This window comes from Dromiciops gliroides, chromosome 1 (genome assembly GCF_019393635.1).
Source record: "Dromiciops gliroides isolate mDroGli1 chromosome 1, mDroGli1.pri, whole genome shotgun sequence".
NCBI classification, from domain to species: domain Eukaryota; kingdom Metazoa; phylum Chordata; class Mammalia; order Microbiotheria; family Microbiotheriidae; genus Dromiciops; species Dromiciops gliroides.
This window is the reverse complement of record NC_057861.1, coordinates 642,522,927-642,544,453: the sequence shown is the minus strand read 5'-3', so window position 1 is coordinate 642,544,453 and position 21,527 is coordinate 642,522,927. Positions and strand designations below refer to the sequence as shown.

At 36.1% G+C, this 21,527-nt stretch overlaps 1 protein-coding gene across 7 annotated transcripts in view; it reads right to left on the bottom strand.

The window, feature by feature from the left end:
* Nucleotides 1-21,527, bottom strand: part of KDM4C (lysine demethylase 4C) — a 430,228-nt gene that overhangs the window by 306,249 nt on the left and 102,452 nt on the right. For all 7 annotated transcript variants that reach the window (XR_006353225.1, XM_043966024.1, XM_043965986.1 and 4 more), the window contains one exon: nt 1,788-1,837. Coding sequence is in view for 6 of the 7 variants with exons in the window: in XM_043966024.1 (XP_043821959.1) it covers nt 1,788-1,837 (50 nt within the window). In the remaining variant the exon portion in view is untranslated. The remainder of the gene's footprint in view (nt 1-1,787; nt 1,838-21,527) is intronic.

The following is a 21,527-nucleotide window of genomic DNA, read 5'->3' as shown; positions in this document are numbered from 1 at the left end:
ACACTCTATGTCTAAATCTTGAACCCATTTTGACCTTATTTTTGCATAAGGTGTAAGATGCCCATTTTCTGCCATACTTTCTTCCAGTTTTCCCAGCATTATTTGTCAAATACTGAGTTCCTATCCCAGAAGCTGGAGTCCTTGGGTTTATCAAACAGTAGAGTACTATAGTCATTTACTACTGTGTCTCCTGTGCCTAACCTATTCCATTGATCCACAACTCTATTTCTTAGCCAGTACCAAATAGTTTTGATGACTGCCACTTTATAGTAGAGCTTCAGATTTGGTACAGCTAACCCACCTTCCTGTGTATTTTTTTTTTCATTAGTTCCCTTGATATTCTTGACTTTTTGTTTCCAAATGAATTTTGATATTATTTTTTCTAGCTCTATAAAATAATTTTCAGGTAGTCTGAATGGTATGGCACTGAATAGGTAAATTAATTTAGGTAGAATTATCATTTTGATTATATAAGCTCAGTCTATCCATGAGCAATTGATATTTTTCCAATTACATAGATCTGATTTTATTTGTGTGAAAAGTGTTTTGTAATTGTGTTCATAGAGTTCCTGGGTTTGTCTTGGCAGTTAGACTCCCAAGTATCTTATATTGTCTACCATTACTTTATTTTGTTTTGGTTTGGTTTTTTGTGGGGCAATGAGGATTCAGTGACTTGCCCAGGGTCACACAGCTAGTAAGTGTCAAGTGTCTGAGGCCAGATTTGAACTCAGGTCCTCCTGAATCCAGGGCCGGTGCTTTATCCACCATGCCACCTAGCTGCCCCCTTTACCATTACTTTAAATGGAATTTCTCTTTCTCTCTCTTGCTGCTGAACTTTGTATTCCTTGCAATAATTTCATAACCCATAAGCTAGAAAACACTGTAACATACCAAATATATATAGTATATGATTCAGTTTTTCTAAAAGACAAAACAATCATCTTCAAAATGCATTTTTAAAGTAGTATCTTTGCCTTTAAAAATGTTTTCCCCCTCCAATTCTTTTCTTTCTGTTTGCCTCTGAACATATGATAGGTTATTTATGGGAATTCCTATCACTTCTGAGAGTGAATATCAAATTTTATTTCTTGCTCACTGAGTAAAGCTATTCTTGATGTTCATGATAAAAATATGCTTTTTCTAATATCAACATGTAGTTCTATTAGATTTCAAATACCAAAACAAGTGTACATGAATTATCCTTAAATAAAGCATCTTCATAAAATTTATTTTCTGAAATATTGGTAATAATGAAAATATATCACCTCTCCTTAAGACAGTACTATACTCTCTGAAAATAGTGCTTCAGAAAAAAAACCATGTGTGAGGTCACAACAGACCTTATCAAAAGAACATGCTATTAGTACTTGATTCTATCAATAACCAGAAAGGTATACTTTATCAATTTTGATTCAACTTTAAACATGACTTCACATTTACCCTAAACTTCATTCAATGCAATGAAAGTCTAATGGTCCAGAAAAGTAGAAGCCCTTGAATGACAGAGAAAATAACCATTTCAATCACTCTAATCAGAAAATTGAAGTCATATGATTCACTGGGTCAAATGAAATATGACATGGGTACCCCAAGGGCCCTTCAATGAATTAGATATGTGTAAGCTAGATATTTTTTAAAATGTTAAATGTCACAGTGATATATAATAAAAGAAGTATTAAAAAGACATAATAAATAAACTAGCAATCTATACTTAATTACGAAGTGCACAAGAATAATCAGGAAGCTCTGACAACTATTTAGACAAGAAATGTTGAAAATAATTTTACCTTGAGCTAGCCGTTCAAGACGCTTTCCATGCTCTGGAGGTATGGCATACCTAAAATTGTACAGAGATTTTTTAAAGTTATAATTCAAGATTATGATCTAGAGAATAAAATACATAGTTATAAATCAAAAAGTAAATTTCAAGTAACTAATTCATCTTAGTCAAAAGGACTAACAGACTAGAGGGGTTTTCATTTGTTTCAAAGAAAACTCAATTTGATTAATAATTTTTAAAGGATCATTTAGCTGAATACACGTTCTGGTTTTACAAAATAGACAGCCTGCTTATCTTACGTTAAGACTAGAATCTGGTATATTAATATGTTTCCATTAAAAGACTTAAAAGAATCTTTTTAATACTTTGCTAAGTATGATGGAATAAAATTAAATTGTACAAGCAAACATTTTCCTATTAATGTTGTAATTCTCAATCAAATATAATTTAACAACATTCTTAGGGGGGCAGCTAGGTGGTGCAATGGATAGAGCACTGGCCCTGGATTCAGGAGGACCTGAGTTCAAATCCAGCCTCAGACACTTAACACTAGCTGTGTGACCCTGGGCAAGTCACTTAACTCCAATTGCCTCACCAAAACAAAACAAAACAAAACAAAAAAAACATTCTTAGGAACAAAGTCTCTCCACCGATATTATTAAATTCTTTGAAAATCATATTCATTTAATATACTTATAAAATGTAAATCCATAATTTTACCATAGTTTTGAAAGATAATATAATTTAAATTCTTTCACTGTCTAATTACCTATATCCCTATAATATGAAAAGAATAAATCTTAAAAACTTTATCATGTTTAAGGAAAATCAAAGAACAAAAATTCTCATTTCCCCAATTTAAACATACTATTTAATTTCAGTTTTTCTGACGCTAATAATTACTCTATTTTTTTTGGTGAGGCAATTGGGGTTAAGTGACATGCCCAGGATCACACAGCTAGTAAGTGTCCACCTAGCTGCCCCTAATTACTCAAATTTATTAGCTCACGTTCACAGGCACAAAAACATAAGAACATAAGATTAAGAGATAAAAGGACATGAAGGACAAAGCCCACCATGAGATGACATAATTTGTTGATTCCACCCCTAAGCTGGACTCCCTGTGTGTCCTTGCAAATCAAGATAGATACCAGTCAGCCAGCACTAGCCTGAGACTAGTTTGTGTAGCTGGGACTTTGTAAAGAAGCAGACCATCCTATCTTTTGTCATTGCCTTTCTTCTCCCCTTCACAAGGGAATTAGTCCTTTTCCCATCCCAACTGCTCTCTTCCTCCTCCCATGCCACTACCATTTAGGAGATTTCTGTTCCTCCTGGTCCCTTTGTTGCAATTCCCTAAATATGCAAGCTTCTGTTTGGATTATGAACACCTGGCACCTGGCATTCCACATACATGTTCATTTCTCTTGTAATAAATCCAGTTGCAATGCTTGTCTTTATGGTCTTTTGATTTTTTGTTTTTTAAACAAAAAATAGTCACCATTTAGGTTTTTCATCATGAATGCCTAAAAGCCCTCTCTGTCACTGAAGTTCCATTTTTTCCCCTGAAAGATTATATTCAGTTTTGCTGGGTAGGTGATTCTTGGTTGTAATAACAGTTCCTTTGGTCTCCAGAATATCATATTCCATGCCCTCTAATCCTTTAATGTAGAAGCTGATGGATTTAGTGCTATCCTGACTAGGGCTCCACAGTACTTGAATTGTTTCTTTCTGGTTGCTTGCAATATTTTCTCCTTGACCTGGGAGCTCTAGAATTTGGCTATGATATTCCTCATAGTTTTCATTTTGGGATCTCTTTAAGGAGGTGATCGGTGGATGCTTTCAATTTCTATTTTACCTTCTGTTTCTAGACTATCACGGCAATTTTCCCTGAAAATCTCTTGGAAGGTGATGTCTAAGGTCTTATTTTGATCATGGTTCTCAGGTAGTCCAACAATATTCAAATTATCTCTCCTGGATCTATTTTCCAGGTCAGCTGTTTTTCCAAGAAGATATTTCACATTTCCCTCCATTTTTTCATTCATTTGGATTTGCTTTACTGTGTCTTTGTTTCTCATAAAATCATTAGATTTCCTTTGTTCAATTCTTAGGAAATTATTTTCTTCAGAGAGCTTTTCCATTTGGTTTTTCATGCTGTTGGCTTTTTTTTCCACAACTTTCCTGTATCACTCTCATTTCTCTTTCCATTTTTTTTCTCTGACTCTCTTACTTTATCTTAAAAGTCCTCTTTGATGGCTTGTATGGCCTGAGATCAATTCATATTTTTCCTGGAAGCTTTGAATATAAGAGCCCTGACGTTGCTAGCCTCTTCTGCAGGTGTACCTCGATCTTCCTCATTACCAAAGAAACTTTCTATATCAATACCTTTTTCTGCCTGCTTACCTTGCCAGGCTATATCTTGACATTTGACTCGTTCTGAAAGTGGGGCACTACTTCCTGGATGCACTGTCCCAAGCTTCAGGAGGTCTAAGGTGTAAAGATTTAAAGAGAGGCACATTCTCAGCTCACCTGGCCTGTGTTGTCATCTGTAAGTAACCAGAGGCTGCTTGCTCTTTAACCAGTGGTTCACTTTGGTTGCAAGTGTGGGTGTGTCTGTGCCCCTCCCCCACCTGGGACTGCCATCCAAGACCATCCTGTATGGGAGCCTGGGCAAAACATCAGAGTTCCACCTCAGTGCCTGCAGAGACCCCTGTAATTTACCCCCACAGCCAACTACTTGACCCTCTCACCACACTGTGAGCTGAGTTAGTCACAGCTGCAGCTGATTCAGCCCTTTGGATGCCTCTTTCTCTGGCGCAGCCTGAAGCTCGGCTCCAGTCTCACCATAGTACAACAGACCTTCCCTGCCTCCCTTCTAAGTCGTCCTTGGCTGGAAAATGATCTCACTCTATTCTTTTGTGGGTTCTGCTGCTCCAGTTTGTGGGTTCTGCTGCTCCAGGAATTGTCTTATGGCATCACTTAGAGGTTTTTGGCGTAATTGTGTCAGGAGCCCTGAAAGCTTACTGCTTTTCCTCTACCATCTTTGCTTCCCAACTCTGCTTTTTAAGGAGTTCTTCTTTCAGTGGTGTGTGTGTGTGCGTGTGTGTGTGTGTGTGTGTGTGTGTGTGTGTGAGAGTGTGCATGTGCAAGAAAAAGCTTATGGATTGGAGGGAAAATTGGTAGAGGAGCGGGGAAATGAATAAACCTCACACTCATCAGTATTGTCTCAACTCCTTGAAAACAGTAACATATACACTCATTTGGATATATTAATGTATCTTGCCCTGCGGTAAAGTGGAAGAGGAAGGGGATGAGAGGGTGGAGGGGTGAAGGAAAGGAGGGCAGATTGGGGGAGGGGCAATGGGAAGCAAAACACCTTTGAGGAGGGATAGGGAAAAAGAAGATAGAAAATGGACTGAATATCATGAGGAGTGATTAGGATGGAAGGAAACACAGTTTGCAATAGTAACTGGGGAAAAAATGTGAAGCAGAGGCAAGAACAATATAAGATGAATATGAGGATGAGGATGGTTGTGGTGGTGGTACTTACTTTGCTGAGCTACTGTGAAGAAAATTCTTTGTCAGCTATATAGATGTTGGCTATTATTATTGTTGCAATAATCAACCTCATGGGTGTTTTGAAAGGAAATCTCCCCTTTAAAGTACTATATAAATGTAGTTTATGTTTAAAAAAAAAAAAAAGATGAGCAGGATGCTATCAGAAAAACCCGGAAAGACTTACATGAGCTGAAGCAAAGTGAAATATACTGCATACAAAATAACAGCAATATTATAAGATGATCTGCTGCAAATGACTTAGTTATTTTCAGCGGTGCAGTGATCTGAGAAAACTCTGAAGGACTTATGAAAAAAAATGCAATTCATCTACAAAGAAAGAACTGATAGTATGTGAATAAAGATGGAAGTATATTTTGTTGTTGTTCTTGTTAGTTCCTATTTCTAAAGTTTTTTAATCTGATACGCTTTGCACGACTCTACATATACAGTTTATGTTGAATTGCTTGAGTTCTTAAGGAGGGGGTAGAGAGAGTGAAAGAAAATTTGGAATACGAAGTTATAAAAATCAATGTTACAATTTGTTTTTACAGATAAGGTGCGAAAAATTCTAAATAAAATATATGATAAAAAAAAACAATAAATGGTAATAGCAGTTAGCTATGATGAGAGAAATGAGTCAAACTGGCCAGAAGATTCAAATGCAGGTGACCCATTTGGATCCCACCTGTTTCAGATCTCTGGTTTGCAGGGTTTCACTTATCCATTCTTTTATCTTTCAGACTCCCATCTCTTTTGGTTGAGTCTCCTATTACACTTAGAATTCCTAATTAATATTAGTTCTTAATATGATTAAACTTCAGGTGCATTTAATGTTCCTGAAAACATAGTGCAAAATGTAACTGGACTCAGTGAAATTATAGAACTAAATAATAGTAAATTCAATTGTACATCTTAAATTGGATTTAGAGTCTTAAAGTAGTCATATAACTATTTTCAATATAACTGATTTTCTTTGTAATCATGCATTTATTTTACGCATTTGAAAACAGAGTAAAAGGTCTATAGGTTAAACAGATTACCAAAATGGTCTGTGAAGGGAGGGGGGGGGGGAGAGAGCGAGCCTGGAGCAGGGCAGAGGGTTAATAACACCTGCTCAGGGAACTGACTTAGAGTTTCAGTGACCTGCTCCAGCTCATACAACCAGTACAAATAGGAAACTAATGTTATACCAAGGTATTGCTCCTGGATTGCAGGCCACCTCTTAATACACACCATGTGTTCTTGACCTTTTTTTCTTTTTCTGTCCTGGAACCTTTTGGCAGTCTGATAAAACCTATATACTCATTTTCATAATACCATTCTGTTACTTAGCTTCGTAATTTACAGAAATGCTAAATTCAGTTGTGAGTCAGTAAAAATAAAGTTTTTCTTCCTTCCAAGTTCATGGACCTTGTCTTCCGCCAGCCCATAAACCTAAGCTTAAGAATCTATACTACAGGGGGCAGCTAGGTGGTGCAGTTGATAGAGCACTGGCCCTGGAGTCAGGAAGACCTGAGTTCAAATCCAACCTCAGACACTTAACATTTATTAGCTGTGTGACCTTTGGCAAGTCACTTTGCCCTCACTGCCCAACCAAAAAAAAACAAAACAAAGCAAACAAACCAAGAATCTATACTACATAACATTGCCTCACTAAAACATACACTCCCAACTCCAATAAAATAAGGTACATATGATACATATATCATCTTACAAAGAAAGAAGGATAGTAATAGCTTAATTACATTTTTCCTGATTTCTATACCCAAGAAAAAAGAAAAAAGAAAATCACCTCTACAGGTAATCCTGTTTTTGGCAAACACATGTATTTATCAAGTTTAAAATGGGACAAAGAGTATGATGGCTGTATAAGGTCTATTTCATTGTTTCTTCAAAGTTTTCATGATAGTTTTCCCACAGCCACCATTTGGCAATAAAAGCCACAACTGAAAATGAGAACTACCTACTTGCTATCGAATGCACACATCCCCAATTTAGCAGGCCATGTGCTCATGCCAAACTCCACTGAAAGAACTTCAAGGGGATGCCACACTTCCCTCTTCATATTTGTAGTCAGTATGTCATTAACTTGTTAAAACTAAATTCAGGGGGAGTGAATAGAGCACCGGCCCTGGATTCAGGAGGACCTGAATTCAAATCCGGCCTCAGACACTTGACACTTACTAGCTTTGTGACCCTGGGCAAGTCACTTAACCTTCATGCCCTGCCAAAAGAAAAAACAAACCTAAATCCATTCATATTTATCCCTAAGAAATTTTGTGCATGGCACTTTCTGCCCATACCTCATATTACTGATGCTAATATGACAAAGAAAGTTAAAATGAACACTAAGCTTTCATGAACAGTGCAAAGGAATCATAGTATCTACAAATAAAAGCTGGAGACAAGGTACATACAACATTTCTTAAACCAATCAAATTAGCACAATAATGCAAGCTCAGGGTCAAAGAAAAATTAGAAAAACTAAAGGAATCAAGGTTTGTACTAATAAAAAAAATGTAACATGAAAATGCAGCTTTGTGGAGGGGGGAAAGAAACTAATACTAATCTCTGTTAGATACTTAATAATAATTAACCCATCAACAAGCATTTGTTAAGTACCTACTTAAGATATGCCATACAGGTGATAAAAAGGCAAAAATCAGATAGTACTTGCCCTCAGAAAGCTTACTTTATATCAGGACAGTCTACATGTACATAAGAATTTTTTTAAATAGCATAAAGCAAATAAGTGTATAGAGTGCTTGGCATAGTGTCTAGAAGAGTGTTCTTCCCAAGTTCAAAACTAGCCTCACACACTTGCTAGCTGTATGTCCTTGGGCAGGTCAATTAACCCTGTTTGCCTCAGTTTCCTCATCTGCAAAATGAGTTGGAGAAGGAAAAGGCCAGCCACACTAGTATCTTTGCCAAGAAAACCCCAAAATGGGGTCACAAAGCATCAGACACAAGTAACAAACAACTGAACAATGACAAAAATATATGGGGAGAGAAAGAGAAACAGCAGCTAGGGAGATTAGGAAAAACTTAATATTGAAGGTGGCACTAGGGCAGACAAATAAAAGAAACAAGCATTTTCTAGAAGACTTTTAAATTCAAAGTGCAATCCAGATATAACAGAGAACCACAACAAACAGGAGTGTCACAGGTGAAGAGTACCAATACAGTCAGCCTAGAAAGAGATTAATACGGTTAGAAATATCAGTTGGGACCAGGATATTAAGTACTTTATTAAAAATCAAACAATTATATCTGAACCTGGAAGCAATAGGAAGCCACTGCAATGTATGTATTGAGTAAGAAGAGAAATATGGTCAGAACTGTCACTAAGAATATTAATTTTTTGCAAGTATGGGCAAGATGATTTAAAGAGCAGAGAACTGAGGCAAAAAGACCAATTAGGAGACTAGTACCATATTTAAGGTGAAAGGAGATACAGGTCTGAATGAACTACAATAATGGCAATGTGTGTAGACAGAAGAAAGGGGAATAAAAGATATTGTGGAGGTAGAAACAGCAAGATTTGATGACTATGTTAAATGAAGAAGTGACTGAGGAACTGATGATAACCAAGCATAAAGCTGGCAAAAGAGCTAATGAAATAATAAATGTTAGACAAAATACATGAAGGAATGACAATAAATGTCTAGAATGAATAATAAGTCAAGGAGAACTATATGGAGAAAAAATACCATAAATGAGGACACATGATACACTGAGGGTAGTCTCATGTTTAGGAAGGTAGGATAAGAAATGGATTATCTCCAGGGATCCCCACATTAAAAAACCCTGTATCTTCTAAGGGAGCCTATAGTTTGGTGTCATGGAACAAGCACTAGTCCTGAAGTCCAAGATCAATTCTGCTGTAACTATGACTCTCACCTTGTATTTTTTTTTCACCACTAAAGCCAGCCAACAAGGTCTCTTTTTTGTATCCCAGTAAATGTCTGATAGAAAGTGTCCAGAGGGGGCAGCTAGGTGGCGCAGTGGATAAAGCACCAGCCCTGGATTCAGGAGGACCTCAGTTCAAATCCAGCCTTAGTCATTTGACACTTACTAGCTGTGTGACCTTGGGCAAGTCACTTCACCCTCATTGCCCCACCAAAAAAAAAAGTGTCCAGAGGCCCCATCAGTGGGTATTTTAGAACTAATGACCCACATTTAACCTTGAGTAAATTAGGAAACATTCCAGTCTCATATTCTTGTCAGACTAAATCAATTACTTCACTCAAAAGTGTCAAAGTACAAATCTGAAAGTGAAAGTTCTACTAATCACAATCCTAATACTTTCAAAAAGAAGCAAACATGCATGGGAAATTAGAATGATGATGATGATAGCTAGCCTTTATTTACCACATGCGAAGCACTGTGCTAAGCATCTTTATTTTTTTTTTAAAGCAAATATGACCTCATTTGATCTTCTTAACAACTATGGAAAGTTAGGTGTTTATTTGGAAACATCTTACTCCCATGCCCAGCAATATAGAAAAAATATTCTTAAAGAAATCTTTTTTTGGACATGCATGTTTGGTGGGTGACCTTCATTTTTCCCTCCCTAGAGTGGGCATGAATTATTCTTTCTTGTTTGGCTTATTCCCTCAATCTCTTTGTTTTGTTTGGGTAGTTGGCATTTCTGATACTATATGAAGTAACAGTGGTGAAAATGGGTATCCTTGCATTACTGCTGATCTTACCAAAAAGTATTCTGGTTTATTTTTATTACATATACTGCTGTCTTTAGGTCTTAGATCAATACTGTGTAATTTAAAATTCTAAATGTGCCCCCAATTTTTGGGGGAAACTGACTAAAATCACTGATAAATGAGTTTAAGTTTTTTAAGGGTTTATTGAAAGACAGTAAAAGAAAGAGAAACATTGAGAACAGATTTCCTATAACCTGGCAATCCTAACCTTCCTAAGCTTCTGAAGTCCTCTGCCACCACGCTGATCTCTCCCACCAAAAAGCTCAGAACTCTCTCCCCAGCATTTACTTCCTGCTTCATGTTCCCCTCCCAGAAATGGGAGGTTCTTCAAGCTGATTGGCTAGTGTCATTCAAATTCATTGGTTCACTGAAGATGGTCTCCATGTAAAGTTCAAAGATTTTAGCTTCTGAGAACAATTACTTTCTTAAGTATCCTTAAGTACCAGCCAGATGTGCTTACAAATCTAGTAAACTGGAAACCAGTAATCCAGTCAGCAGTCAGTCATCTTATCCAATTCAATCAGTTTAAACCAGTCTCCAGGTAGGCCCCTGAGTATCTGCTAAATTTCATCTATCACATTCCATTATCTTGACACAATACTATTCATCATATTAGAGAAATGTCCATTAATTCCTATCTTTTTTGGTGTTTTTAAACAGAAATGTTTGATTTTATCAAAAAACTTTTTGCTATATAATAATAATTATTATATAATACTTTAAGGTTTACAAAGTACATTGCAAATATCTTATTTGATTCACGCAACCATCTAGGGAAGTAGACAATATTATTATTCACATTTTACAGATGAGAAAACTCAGGCAGACACAGGTTAAGTGACTTGCTCAGAGTCACACTACTGAATGGTAGAGAGGATTTTAGTTCAGGTCTCTCTGACTCCAAGACCAATACTCAATTCCCTGCATCACCCACAGTTACTATCATGAAATAATTAACAAATTAGTATGATGTAGATTTTTCTTATTATTACTATGTTTGTAGTTTCCTGATAATGAAGCAATCTCATTTTCCTGCAATAAATCCAACCTAGTCATAAAATACAATCTTCTTGATATGTTGCTGTAAGTTCTTTTTAAATACTTTACTTAAAACTTTTATATCAATGTTTGTAATTTTGTTCAATTTTTCTTTGTCCAGTTCAGATGAAAATGAAGTTCATGAGATATCCATCCCCCCCCCCCCACTGCTCCAGCCAAGTTTGAATACTGTTCATTTTGTATACCTCTATTAGGTGATAATGATTTCCCTTACCTTATTCCTCCTTTGTTCTATACTATATTCCCCTATTCCTTCCATTTGTCTTCTACTCAGATCATGAAAACAAATATCAACTACCCAAATGACCTCTATCGAATTTAGTTTCTCTATGATCTTTGAAGATATTAAGGTACGAAGGATGTATCTGTTCCTCACCTTTCTATTCTCATGAAAAAATTTCATCCCTACTTAGTCCCTTACATTTGAACATCTTGCTATATTTCTCTTGGCTCCTGTTTTTCAATTTCAAAAAGCTTATTCCACCCCCATGCCTTTTTTCAGGAGCACTTACAAATTTTCTATTTCACTGAAAATCTATTTTTACCCTACAGGAAATCTGTTCCAAACTTTCCATTTCCTCAAGTTGTCAACTGCCATGTCTTGAATGATACTGAGTTTGATTATTTAGTACATGGATAGGTTTCTGGAGGCTTTGCAGGGAACATGAGGGTGAGCCATGATTTATAAATAAGTTAATAATTTAATTAAATCTCTTTTACTTATTTTCCAGATCACGGGGGGTTTTTTTAATATTTTTATTTCTTCCAATTCTTTGCTGATTTTTAGTCTTTTGATTTTAGTTTAATGTTACTTATTCTGAAGCTGTGGTATATGATAATAAAATATGATGAATGGGATGATTTCAGAAAAACCTGGATTTATATGAACTAAAGCAAAGGGAAGTGAGGAAAACCAAGAGAATTGTATACAATACCAGCAATACTGTACAATGATCAGTTGTGAATGAGTTAGCTAATCTCAGCAATAAAATGATCCAAGACAATTCAAAAGGACTCATGCTGTAAAAGAAATATCCCAAAGGAAAGAAAAAATCCACAAGAAATACACAAAGTGAAAAATAGTATGCTTCAATTTGTGTTTATATTCTATTAGTTCTTTCTCTGGAGGTGGATAGCATTTTTCATCATGAGTCCTTTTGAATTGTATCATTGTATCATTGTATTTTTGGTAACGTTAAAATTTTTTCAAAGAAATTGATAGTCTTTAAATTGTCCCAGAAATTTTTCATGCTTCTTTTAAGGAAATGATAACATGAACTACATGTAAGAATTTTTTTGTTAAATATTTTCAGAGGAGGAGAATTTGTTTTGCTTTGGTTATATATGTGACTAGGGCTCACTTGAGTAAATTAAATCATCCCACCTCATTTAAGGTGGTTTCCTTAAAGACCCAAGAATGTCTCAACTACTCAATTAATCAGACTTTACACTAAATGAGAGAAAGTCCTTTATCAACTCAAGTTGTGAAGAATTTTTGGCTTGGCTGAACATAATATATAACAAATTGCTTATTGTCTCAGGGAGGGAAAGAGAAAATATGGAACTCAATTTTTTAAAAAATGGATGTTAAAAATTATCTTTCTCTGTAATTCGGGGACAGTATTATTTATAAAAATAAAAACTCATGCAAACTCATACAATGTGTGTATGTATGTGTGTGCATATATATACATACATATATATTTGTGTATATGTACTTCTTAATTTTCAAATTTTTTAGCAACAAACAACTTACTTTTCTCTAAGGGTTTTTATAAAATTTACTTCTAAGTATAGTTTGGGCTGCAATCTGTAAATTTTTATATATTATATTTGCATTGACAGTATCTTTAAAGTAAACGACTTTGGTTTCTATAATCTGTTCTTTAATCTAACAAAATATAGTCTTTTTTTAAACTTTTCATTGGTCCCTATTTTATTTGATAATGACCTTTACATGTCCATTCCATTTCTCAAACTAATTACACTACAGACCTGATGTGAATATCAAAACCAGTAGTTTAAAAGGTAATCTCAGTATCTTATTCAACCTCCAAGTAACCTTCCCTTAAACTGTCAGTTATGCCTTACATTGGGGAGATAGTTCTAAATGATTATTTTTATTCCTATCCACCCCTGATTAATAATAATGATATCATCAATGTGCACAGCTTTACAGTTTTAAAAGATTTTCTCCACAACAATCCTGTGATGTAGCTAGTAAAAGTATCCTCATTGTATAAATGAAGAAACTAAAATTCAATGAGATTAAAGTGACTTGCCCAGGATCACACAACCTATATGGAAGTTGACTTTAAACCTAATAATAAATAATGTTGTTCAATAAAAAATAATAAATCCAATGTTCTTCCCACTATGACATATTCTATCCACACCCTCTCCTTTTCAAAACCTATGGGGTTTTGTAAGTGATATTTAAAAGTAAAGCTAAAGAAAGTAATAATGGTTTTCTAGCAGAAAGGATCAAGTAAGATAAAGTAAGTATTTTTGAAAGTTCCTACACAAATACAAAGAAGTTAAAACCAGAAAAGAATTGGGCAGCCAGGACAAAAAATTATGACAATTTTTCAGATTAAAAAACATATACATACATATGGATAAATACATACACAAATACATATGTACACATATACACAAGATATATATACATACACATATGCATATAAATGCATATGATTTTATGTAAATATGTATCTGTGTGTATGCTACTGATTCATATGAATAGACAGTTTTACAAAGAAACAACAACAACAATTTACAGTCATTAATCTCCTTTCACACATTGCATTCAGTCTCCTCTCAGTACCAATGTAGACACCGCTGCCAGATAATGCCTCAGAAAACAATGTTAGAGTGCTGACAGGAAAATGGAAAGTCCAAAGACCTTCATCCCCATCAAAGCTAACTGGTTCTCCTCTGGTCAAGGAAGGAAGAAAGAAGGTATACACTAGACCAAGGCAAAAGCTAAAGCTCTCCTTCCTTGCCACATGGATCCTCCTGAAGGATTTTGCTGGAACATTCTCCTGGATTACACTCACTCTAATCTCAAACCTAACATAGCTTACTATTCTATAAACAACTACTAGTGAGTGGTCAAGCTTCCTCAGCCAAGCCAAAAATTCTTCACAACTTGAGTTGATAAAGGACTTTCTCTCATTTAGTGTAAAGTCTGATTAATTGAGTAGTTGAGACATTCTTGGGTCTTTAAGGAAACCACCTTAAATGAGGTGGGATGATTTAATTTACTCAAGTGAGCCCTAGTCACATATATAACCAAAGCAAAACAAATTCTCCTCCTCTGAAAATATTTAACAAAAAAATTCTTACATGTAGTTCATGTTATCATTTCCTTAAAAGAAGCATGAAAAATTTCTGGGACAATTTAAAGACTATCAATTTCTTTGAAAAAATTTTAACGTTACCAAAAATACAATGATACAATGAAATCCAAATAACTTGGGACAAGTAAGAATTTTTATATGGTTTGATTTTATGAATAGTAATAATCATGTGTATGTATGTTGTGATCGAAATTGGCAGCAAGTGAACAGTGTCCTCTGGCAATTCCAGGGAGATGACATCATCTGGAGAACAAGATATGGTTGCTCTAAGTTTACAAAGGAGATCCCAACCTAATGGATTTGCAGGAGAGTCGGGCATAAGTAGAAATCTACTGTTAATGGGCCCATTGATAGCATGCAAGGGATTAATTTTGCAACTGTTTGAGTTTTCCCTGAGACCCTGACTACATTTAGAGATCCAATAGATGTACATTCAGGGTCAGGTTTGCTCACTAGGACTGATCTTGAGGCTCCTGTATCTAATAAACAATCATAATAAGTGTCCCCAACCCTAAGGGTTACATAGGGTTCATTATTCTGGGGAGGCAAATAGACTGGCACAAGAGGGTTAAAGATCTCAGGGTCTGGAAAGGTAAAGTCTTCAGATTCCACCGTCCTTTCCCTTCCCCTACAACATCAGTCCTCTTTATCTCCCTAAAAGGATCTATAACTGTTTTGATTCTGCCCTGCTGTACCTCTCTGAGAGGGTCTATAACTGTTTTGATTTTGTCCCCTGAAGGGGTTTCTAAATTCACCAGTCATCATCTGTATAAGTTCCCTTTGCCTAATTTTACAGTCCCTCATCATGTGTCTCTTTCTATTGTAGTAACAGCAAAATCTAAGGGGTTGATAGCGATTCTCAACTTTCTGACCTCACTGCCCCATGGTTTCCTATAATGGAGCAAAAATGCGGTCTGTTCCTTTTTTCCCTCTCCTTTCCTTCATAAATATGTTGCTATTTCTTTAATTCTGTCAGTACTCAGGGCATTCCAACCTGGACACTGCCTTTCAAAATATTTCCATATTCTAGCAAGGATTGGTGAACAAAATGATTAGAAATAAAATGTGCATCTCTAGAATCTAATGTGTCTAATCTATATATTGTTTAGCACTCTTACACAAGCTATCATAGAATCAATTAGGTCTTTCATTAGGTTCTAGAACAATATCTATAAATTTTTGCCAATTATCAGTCTTCCTAGAACAGGATTCCATTGCCTTTAACAACGTTTCCCTTGCTTCCTGCCACTTATCAAAATGCTCAGGGATATTGGTGTCCCAGTTAGGGTCTTCTAAAGGCCATTGAATAGCAGCTTTACCTCATGTTTCTAAGGAGTTCACTGCAGCTATTATATCAGCTCTTTCCCCTGGGGATAATATCATTTCCATGAGATCAATAACATCAACCCACGTGGGCTGATATCCTCTGAAAATTGCCTTAAACTGGTTGATAACTGTTGTGGGATCCTCATCAAATTTAGGAAAGCTCATTTCCATGAACTCAAATCTTTGCGCCTATGGAAATTTATTTTGATTTGGGGACCCTACCTTTGGGCTGAGATTAGAAAACCTTAGGCCCTCAGGCTCTCTTCTGTGTGGGAGGAGCTGGTGCCCCTCCCCCTCAGCTTCAGCTGAGCCAAAAAGCCCCGTGGGCTGTATGAAACCCCAGGTCAGACAGCTGGGGGGGAAAAGCCCCCAGTTCCCTCCACCCTGAGTGGAGCTATCTGAGAGACCCGGCCCATCCAGGCCGGACTCTGGGGTAGCCTGTGCTGAGGTACATGATACTCAAGCGTGCCCGCCCCCACCAGCCTCAGCCCTGGCTGGCAGATTAGCTTGGTCTGTGGGGGCACAGGAAGCCCCAAGATTTGAGTGGAGAAAAGAAAGATTATATATATATATAGACCTGGGGATTAGACTCAGTTGGGACAGACAAGACGGGGCTGAGAAGAGGACTGGGGACCAGCAGACAAGACTAAACGGTAGCAGACTAGAGAGGGGGCTACAAGGACGCAGTAGAAGACGAGAAGGACTAGGAGCAGAGAAAAGAGAGGCCAAAGGGCAGACTGACAGAGCAGACAGACAGAAGGTCAGTGAGAGAGAAACACAGGGGTTCAGCGGTGGCAGTAAGGAGAGGAAAGTTAGAAGCAAGGGGATTTACAAAGTGAAAGGGGCTTGGAGTTAGAATAAAGGACCTGAGTGCCCTAAGGCAAGAGGCAGCTAAGGTCCTTATTGAATTAAAAAAGTTCCAGGCCCAGCAGGTGGGAAAGAGATGCAGTAGAAAGAGACATGCTGCAACACAGTCAGGTTGTACATTTTATTTCCCTGTATTCTTAATTTTAAATAGTATCTCATAAATAAACTCTGCTTTGATTATTTAGTTAAGAGGCTCCTTAATATTCTGCTTATCAATTTTGGGAGTGGAGCAGTGTGGTAGAACTTTATAAACAGCCCATATTAAATTAATAGCAGTCAGATAGCCAAATAGTCAAAAGTCCCAGATTAAGTACCCCAGTCAGCTTTAGTCCCCCAAATTAGACTAGTAAATCAAAATATTCTTACATTTTAATGACGACTGTGGCAGGACTTACGGCCCAATTATAATTTCTCTAAACTTATCATTTTTCATATACTTATAATTTTTCATAAGTACAATTATATAATTTTTTCGAGGTTAGATTAGTTAGTTAATGTTAATTTTTTTTACACACCCAAAAGGTGAGTATTGTCTGAGCCTTAGTATAGCATGATTTCGACCATAGATGAGGATCTCTTGAAGGGAAAGAATTTGGGGCTTTTCTGTATCCTCTAAAGGTGAATATTCTTTTGTGGTTGGCATAGAGGAAACAGAGGAAGAAGGGATAGAAGTTGAGTCATTTGGTGTTTTATCCTTAGAAACTGGCTCCGATTCAAAATCGGGCTTGGATCCCCCTTCTCTTGTATCTCCTTAGGTCAGCTCCTTGCTCACTTTACTCCAGAGTTCCTAATAAAGTAAATGCGGAAATTTTGGGAGCATGTAGCACAGGACTGTTCGCAAATGCCTCAATGTTTGGGGATCAAATGACCCATATTCTGGCGATTCTTCCTCCAAGAGTCCCAGCTTCTTCTGCCTCCACAAAGCTCCTTAAAGTTGTGTTAAGATAAATTTTGTAGGAAACTTTCCAGCTGATCTTCAATATCTGAAACACCTGAGAGACTTCTCTACAACCACACCCAAAACTCACCAGCTGAGACTTGCTGGCTGATCATCAGCATCCACACCTGAAAGACTTTAACTCTACAACTACACTCAGATGACAACCAAAGAATCACCTGAGAAAAGACTTCCAAACACTTAAATGGATATTTTCCTGTTTTTCTTTCCCCATTGCATAGACTCTGTAATATTCACCTCATAAAGGGGACTGCTGCCATTAGTTTTCTTTATTTGTAATATCCACCTACTAAAGGGGACTGTCCCATTTATGTTTTGTCAATGCACTTAATTTCTTTTCTCTCTTTACATTCCCTTTACATTGTTAGTCATAAGTATCTGTAATGTTATTGCTTCATTTAAGGAAACCATATTTCTTAATTGGGGGGGTGGGGGTGTCTGTGAGAAAATAATGAGCTTTGCCAATGCCCAAAGGCCCCAGATTGATTGGATTGAGCAAGATTGACTGATTTTGCTAATTAACATACTTAAATTTAATTCAATTGAAACCACACCTGCCTGGTGTTCAATAGGGTATTGTTCTCAGAGACTATGGACTCTGACCTCAACATGGAACCATTCTCAAGTCCAGTGAACCAATGGATTTGGGTGATGCTAGCCAATTAGCTTGAAGCAGTTGGAAGGACCAGCTCTCCTTGGGAAGCAAAGGAAGCTGGGACTCTCAGGTTCCTTGCTGGAACAGGCTGGTGGTGGAGGAATTGAAGACACTAGGCTAGATAGGATTTTTCTTGGCTTTCTGACCCAGGTATTCTCTTTTACACAAATAAATGCTTCATGCCCAAAACTGGTGCTAAAGCTACTAATTTATAAGTAAACCCTAGGTAGTTTTCGCTACAATTGGGACAGGAATAGAGTGACCACACATTAAATTTTAAATATCACAATGTGTGTGTATATGTGCTTCTACAGAAACTAGACTGAGAATGACTGATAAAATGAAATCAGATTGAGTTAATTAAATTAAATTAACTTTAGTTAATTCTATATAAGTTGAGTGATGGATTTCATGCCATATACATTGTCCTTCATAAGTCTTATGATTTACAAAAATGGTTATAGAACTCTAAGAAAAAGAGTAGAAGTTGTAACTCTCAAAAAATACAGTTCAGCTATTTTAAGATAAATTGCAGTAGGTATAAATGTAAGGAATTCAAGCATTTCAAGGATCAATTAGGTCACAATGAACCAGGATCAGCCATACATACCCCAAAAATGCAGTAAAAAAAAAAAAACAAAATAAACACCAACAATTGATGAATCATTGCAGAGATATGGTCTAATTATTCCTCAGAAAAGAAGCAAAGACTTTCAATGAAATTTGGCAGCTGGAGGGATCATTACTGATCTTTTACAGTACATTATTGGTTTTGTAAGTTGGAAGATCAGTCAAAAGACCAGGTTTAAAAAACACACAGATACTAATCACTAATATATATATATATACTTAATTGAGAAGACAATACAAAGGATGAACTGAACTGTACTGAACACTAGAGGAAAAGGTAATTCTAGCTGTGAAGCTCACATTTTTTTTTTTAAAAGAGGGATATAATTTATTTATTTATTTACAGAGTGATGAGGGTTAAGTGACTTGCCCAGGGTCACACAGCTAGTAAGTGTCAAGTGTCTGAGGCCAGATTTGAACTCAGGTTCTCCTGAATTCAGGGCCAGTACTTTACCCACTGCGCCACCTAGCTGCCCCGAAGCTCACATTTTGATACAAGGTTTCAACAAAACATCTAGCAGAAACCCCAGATTAGCCAATAAGATGGAAGTATCTTTAAGAGAGTGTAAAGCATAATATTTTGGGGATTTTCTTCATTTCCAATGGGCCTAGAAATTTTTCACTATTAAGGAAATTATGAACTATGATAAATATATTAATATAATGAAATATAATGATTCCACAGTCACAGAAACTGACAAATGGAGCTGCGATAGTGTCACAGGACGTTCCAATATAAAACACTTCATGAATAGTTAAGAAATTTATTCAGGATAGGGATTAACATCCCAAGAATTCAGCTGATTTAAGCTCCATTGAAAACTCACAGTCTAAATCAGAGACAGACTCTAAAAGGTGGACTGCCTGTCACTGATACAAGCAATATCCACTGTAATAAAAGTATAGTTTCATAATAAATTAAAGAATGTGTCAAAATCCTGCAATCTAAAAATCAAATCACTTAAGACAAGTAACTGCAGCAAAAAAGGGCATATTGCATATTGAGACCTTTTTAAATATGCAAAAAGTTGTGAGGTTCATTGAAGTTAATAAATTTAATTATTTTACTTTGACCCTGTTAATTGACCAATCACTATACGTATATAGTTCATCTTTTACCTTCTAAGATTTTTCCTCATTAATCTATCAGAATTTCAATCATTTTGCTATTTATTAAGTTTATAATCTTGTAAGTAAAATAAACTTTGATGTGAATGAAACATATCAAAGGAACAAAAGGCAATAATAAGAATTAAGTTTCAGTTCTAAATAGTTTATAGCCACCACATATATAGCACCTTAAGGTTTGAAAAGTGCTTTACAAATAAATCTATTTTGACCTTCACAACAGGCTATGGAAGACATTGCTATTATCCCTATTTTACAAGTGAAGAAACTGAGGCAGACAGAGGTTAAGTGATTTACACAGGGTCACACAGCTAGCCAGTATCAGGTATGGAATTTGAATTAAAGTGTTCCTGACTCCAGGCCCAGCACTACTTAGCTGATTTAATAGTATATTAGTAGTAAAGCACAATAAAGAGCTTCAAAGAACCATTACCTGAGAAAAATGGTGAACTGTTAACAAGCATTTGAAATGTTTCTTGAATTCACTCACAATAAGAGAAATACAAATAAAAACATTTCTAAGATTTCACCTCACAGACACAAAAATAGAAAAGCTGCTGGAAGACAGGTGTAGTGAGAAACTGCTGGCAGAGCTTTGAATTGTTCCTACTATTCTGGAAAACTATTTGTAATTATGGGAAAGAAGCAATTCAATTATGCATAGCTTCTGACCCAGATTAATTCACTTTTAGACATATTCCTCAAGGAGGTTGATAAAAAAGACCCCAACATATACTAAAATATTTATAGCAGCACTTTTACGGTATTAAAGAACTAGAAAAAAAAAAGTAGATGTCCATCTCCTGCGAAGTAGCCAAATACACTGCAGTACAAGATTGTAACAGAATAATATTGCACTCTAAGAAATGATAAATATTCCCCAATAAACAAATTATCAAAGGGAAAATATCCAAGCTATACACAATCATATTAAAAACTGCTCCAAATAACTAATAATTACTGAAATGCAAACTGAAACACCTCTAAGCTATCACCTTACACCCATCAGATTGGCAGATAATAAAAACGGAAAATGAAAATTGTTAGAGACATGCAAGAAGGCATACTGATGCTCTGTTGATAGAGTTTGGTCTAGCACTTCTGAAAAGTAATCTGGAATCATGCTCAAAAAGTCACTAAGCTGCATGTCCTTTATGCCAACAATGCTATATTAGGCCTATACCTAGAGAGATCAAAGAAAGAGGAAAAGAACCTGTATGTCTATAAATCATCTCTTTTTGTCATACCAAATAACTGGAGGAAATGGAGTAATAAGCAATAGCTAAACAGCTGCACAAATTGTGGCACATAAATGTAATGGAATTCTTGCATCACGGCAATGGTGAGAGGGATATTTCAGAAAAACTAGGGAAACTTTTATGAACTGATCCAAAGGGTAGTGAATAGAACAATTTATACTTCGACAACATTATAACAAAAAACAACTTGGAACAACTTAGCAATTCTGATCAGTGCAATGACGAAG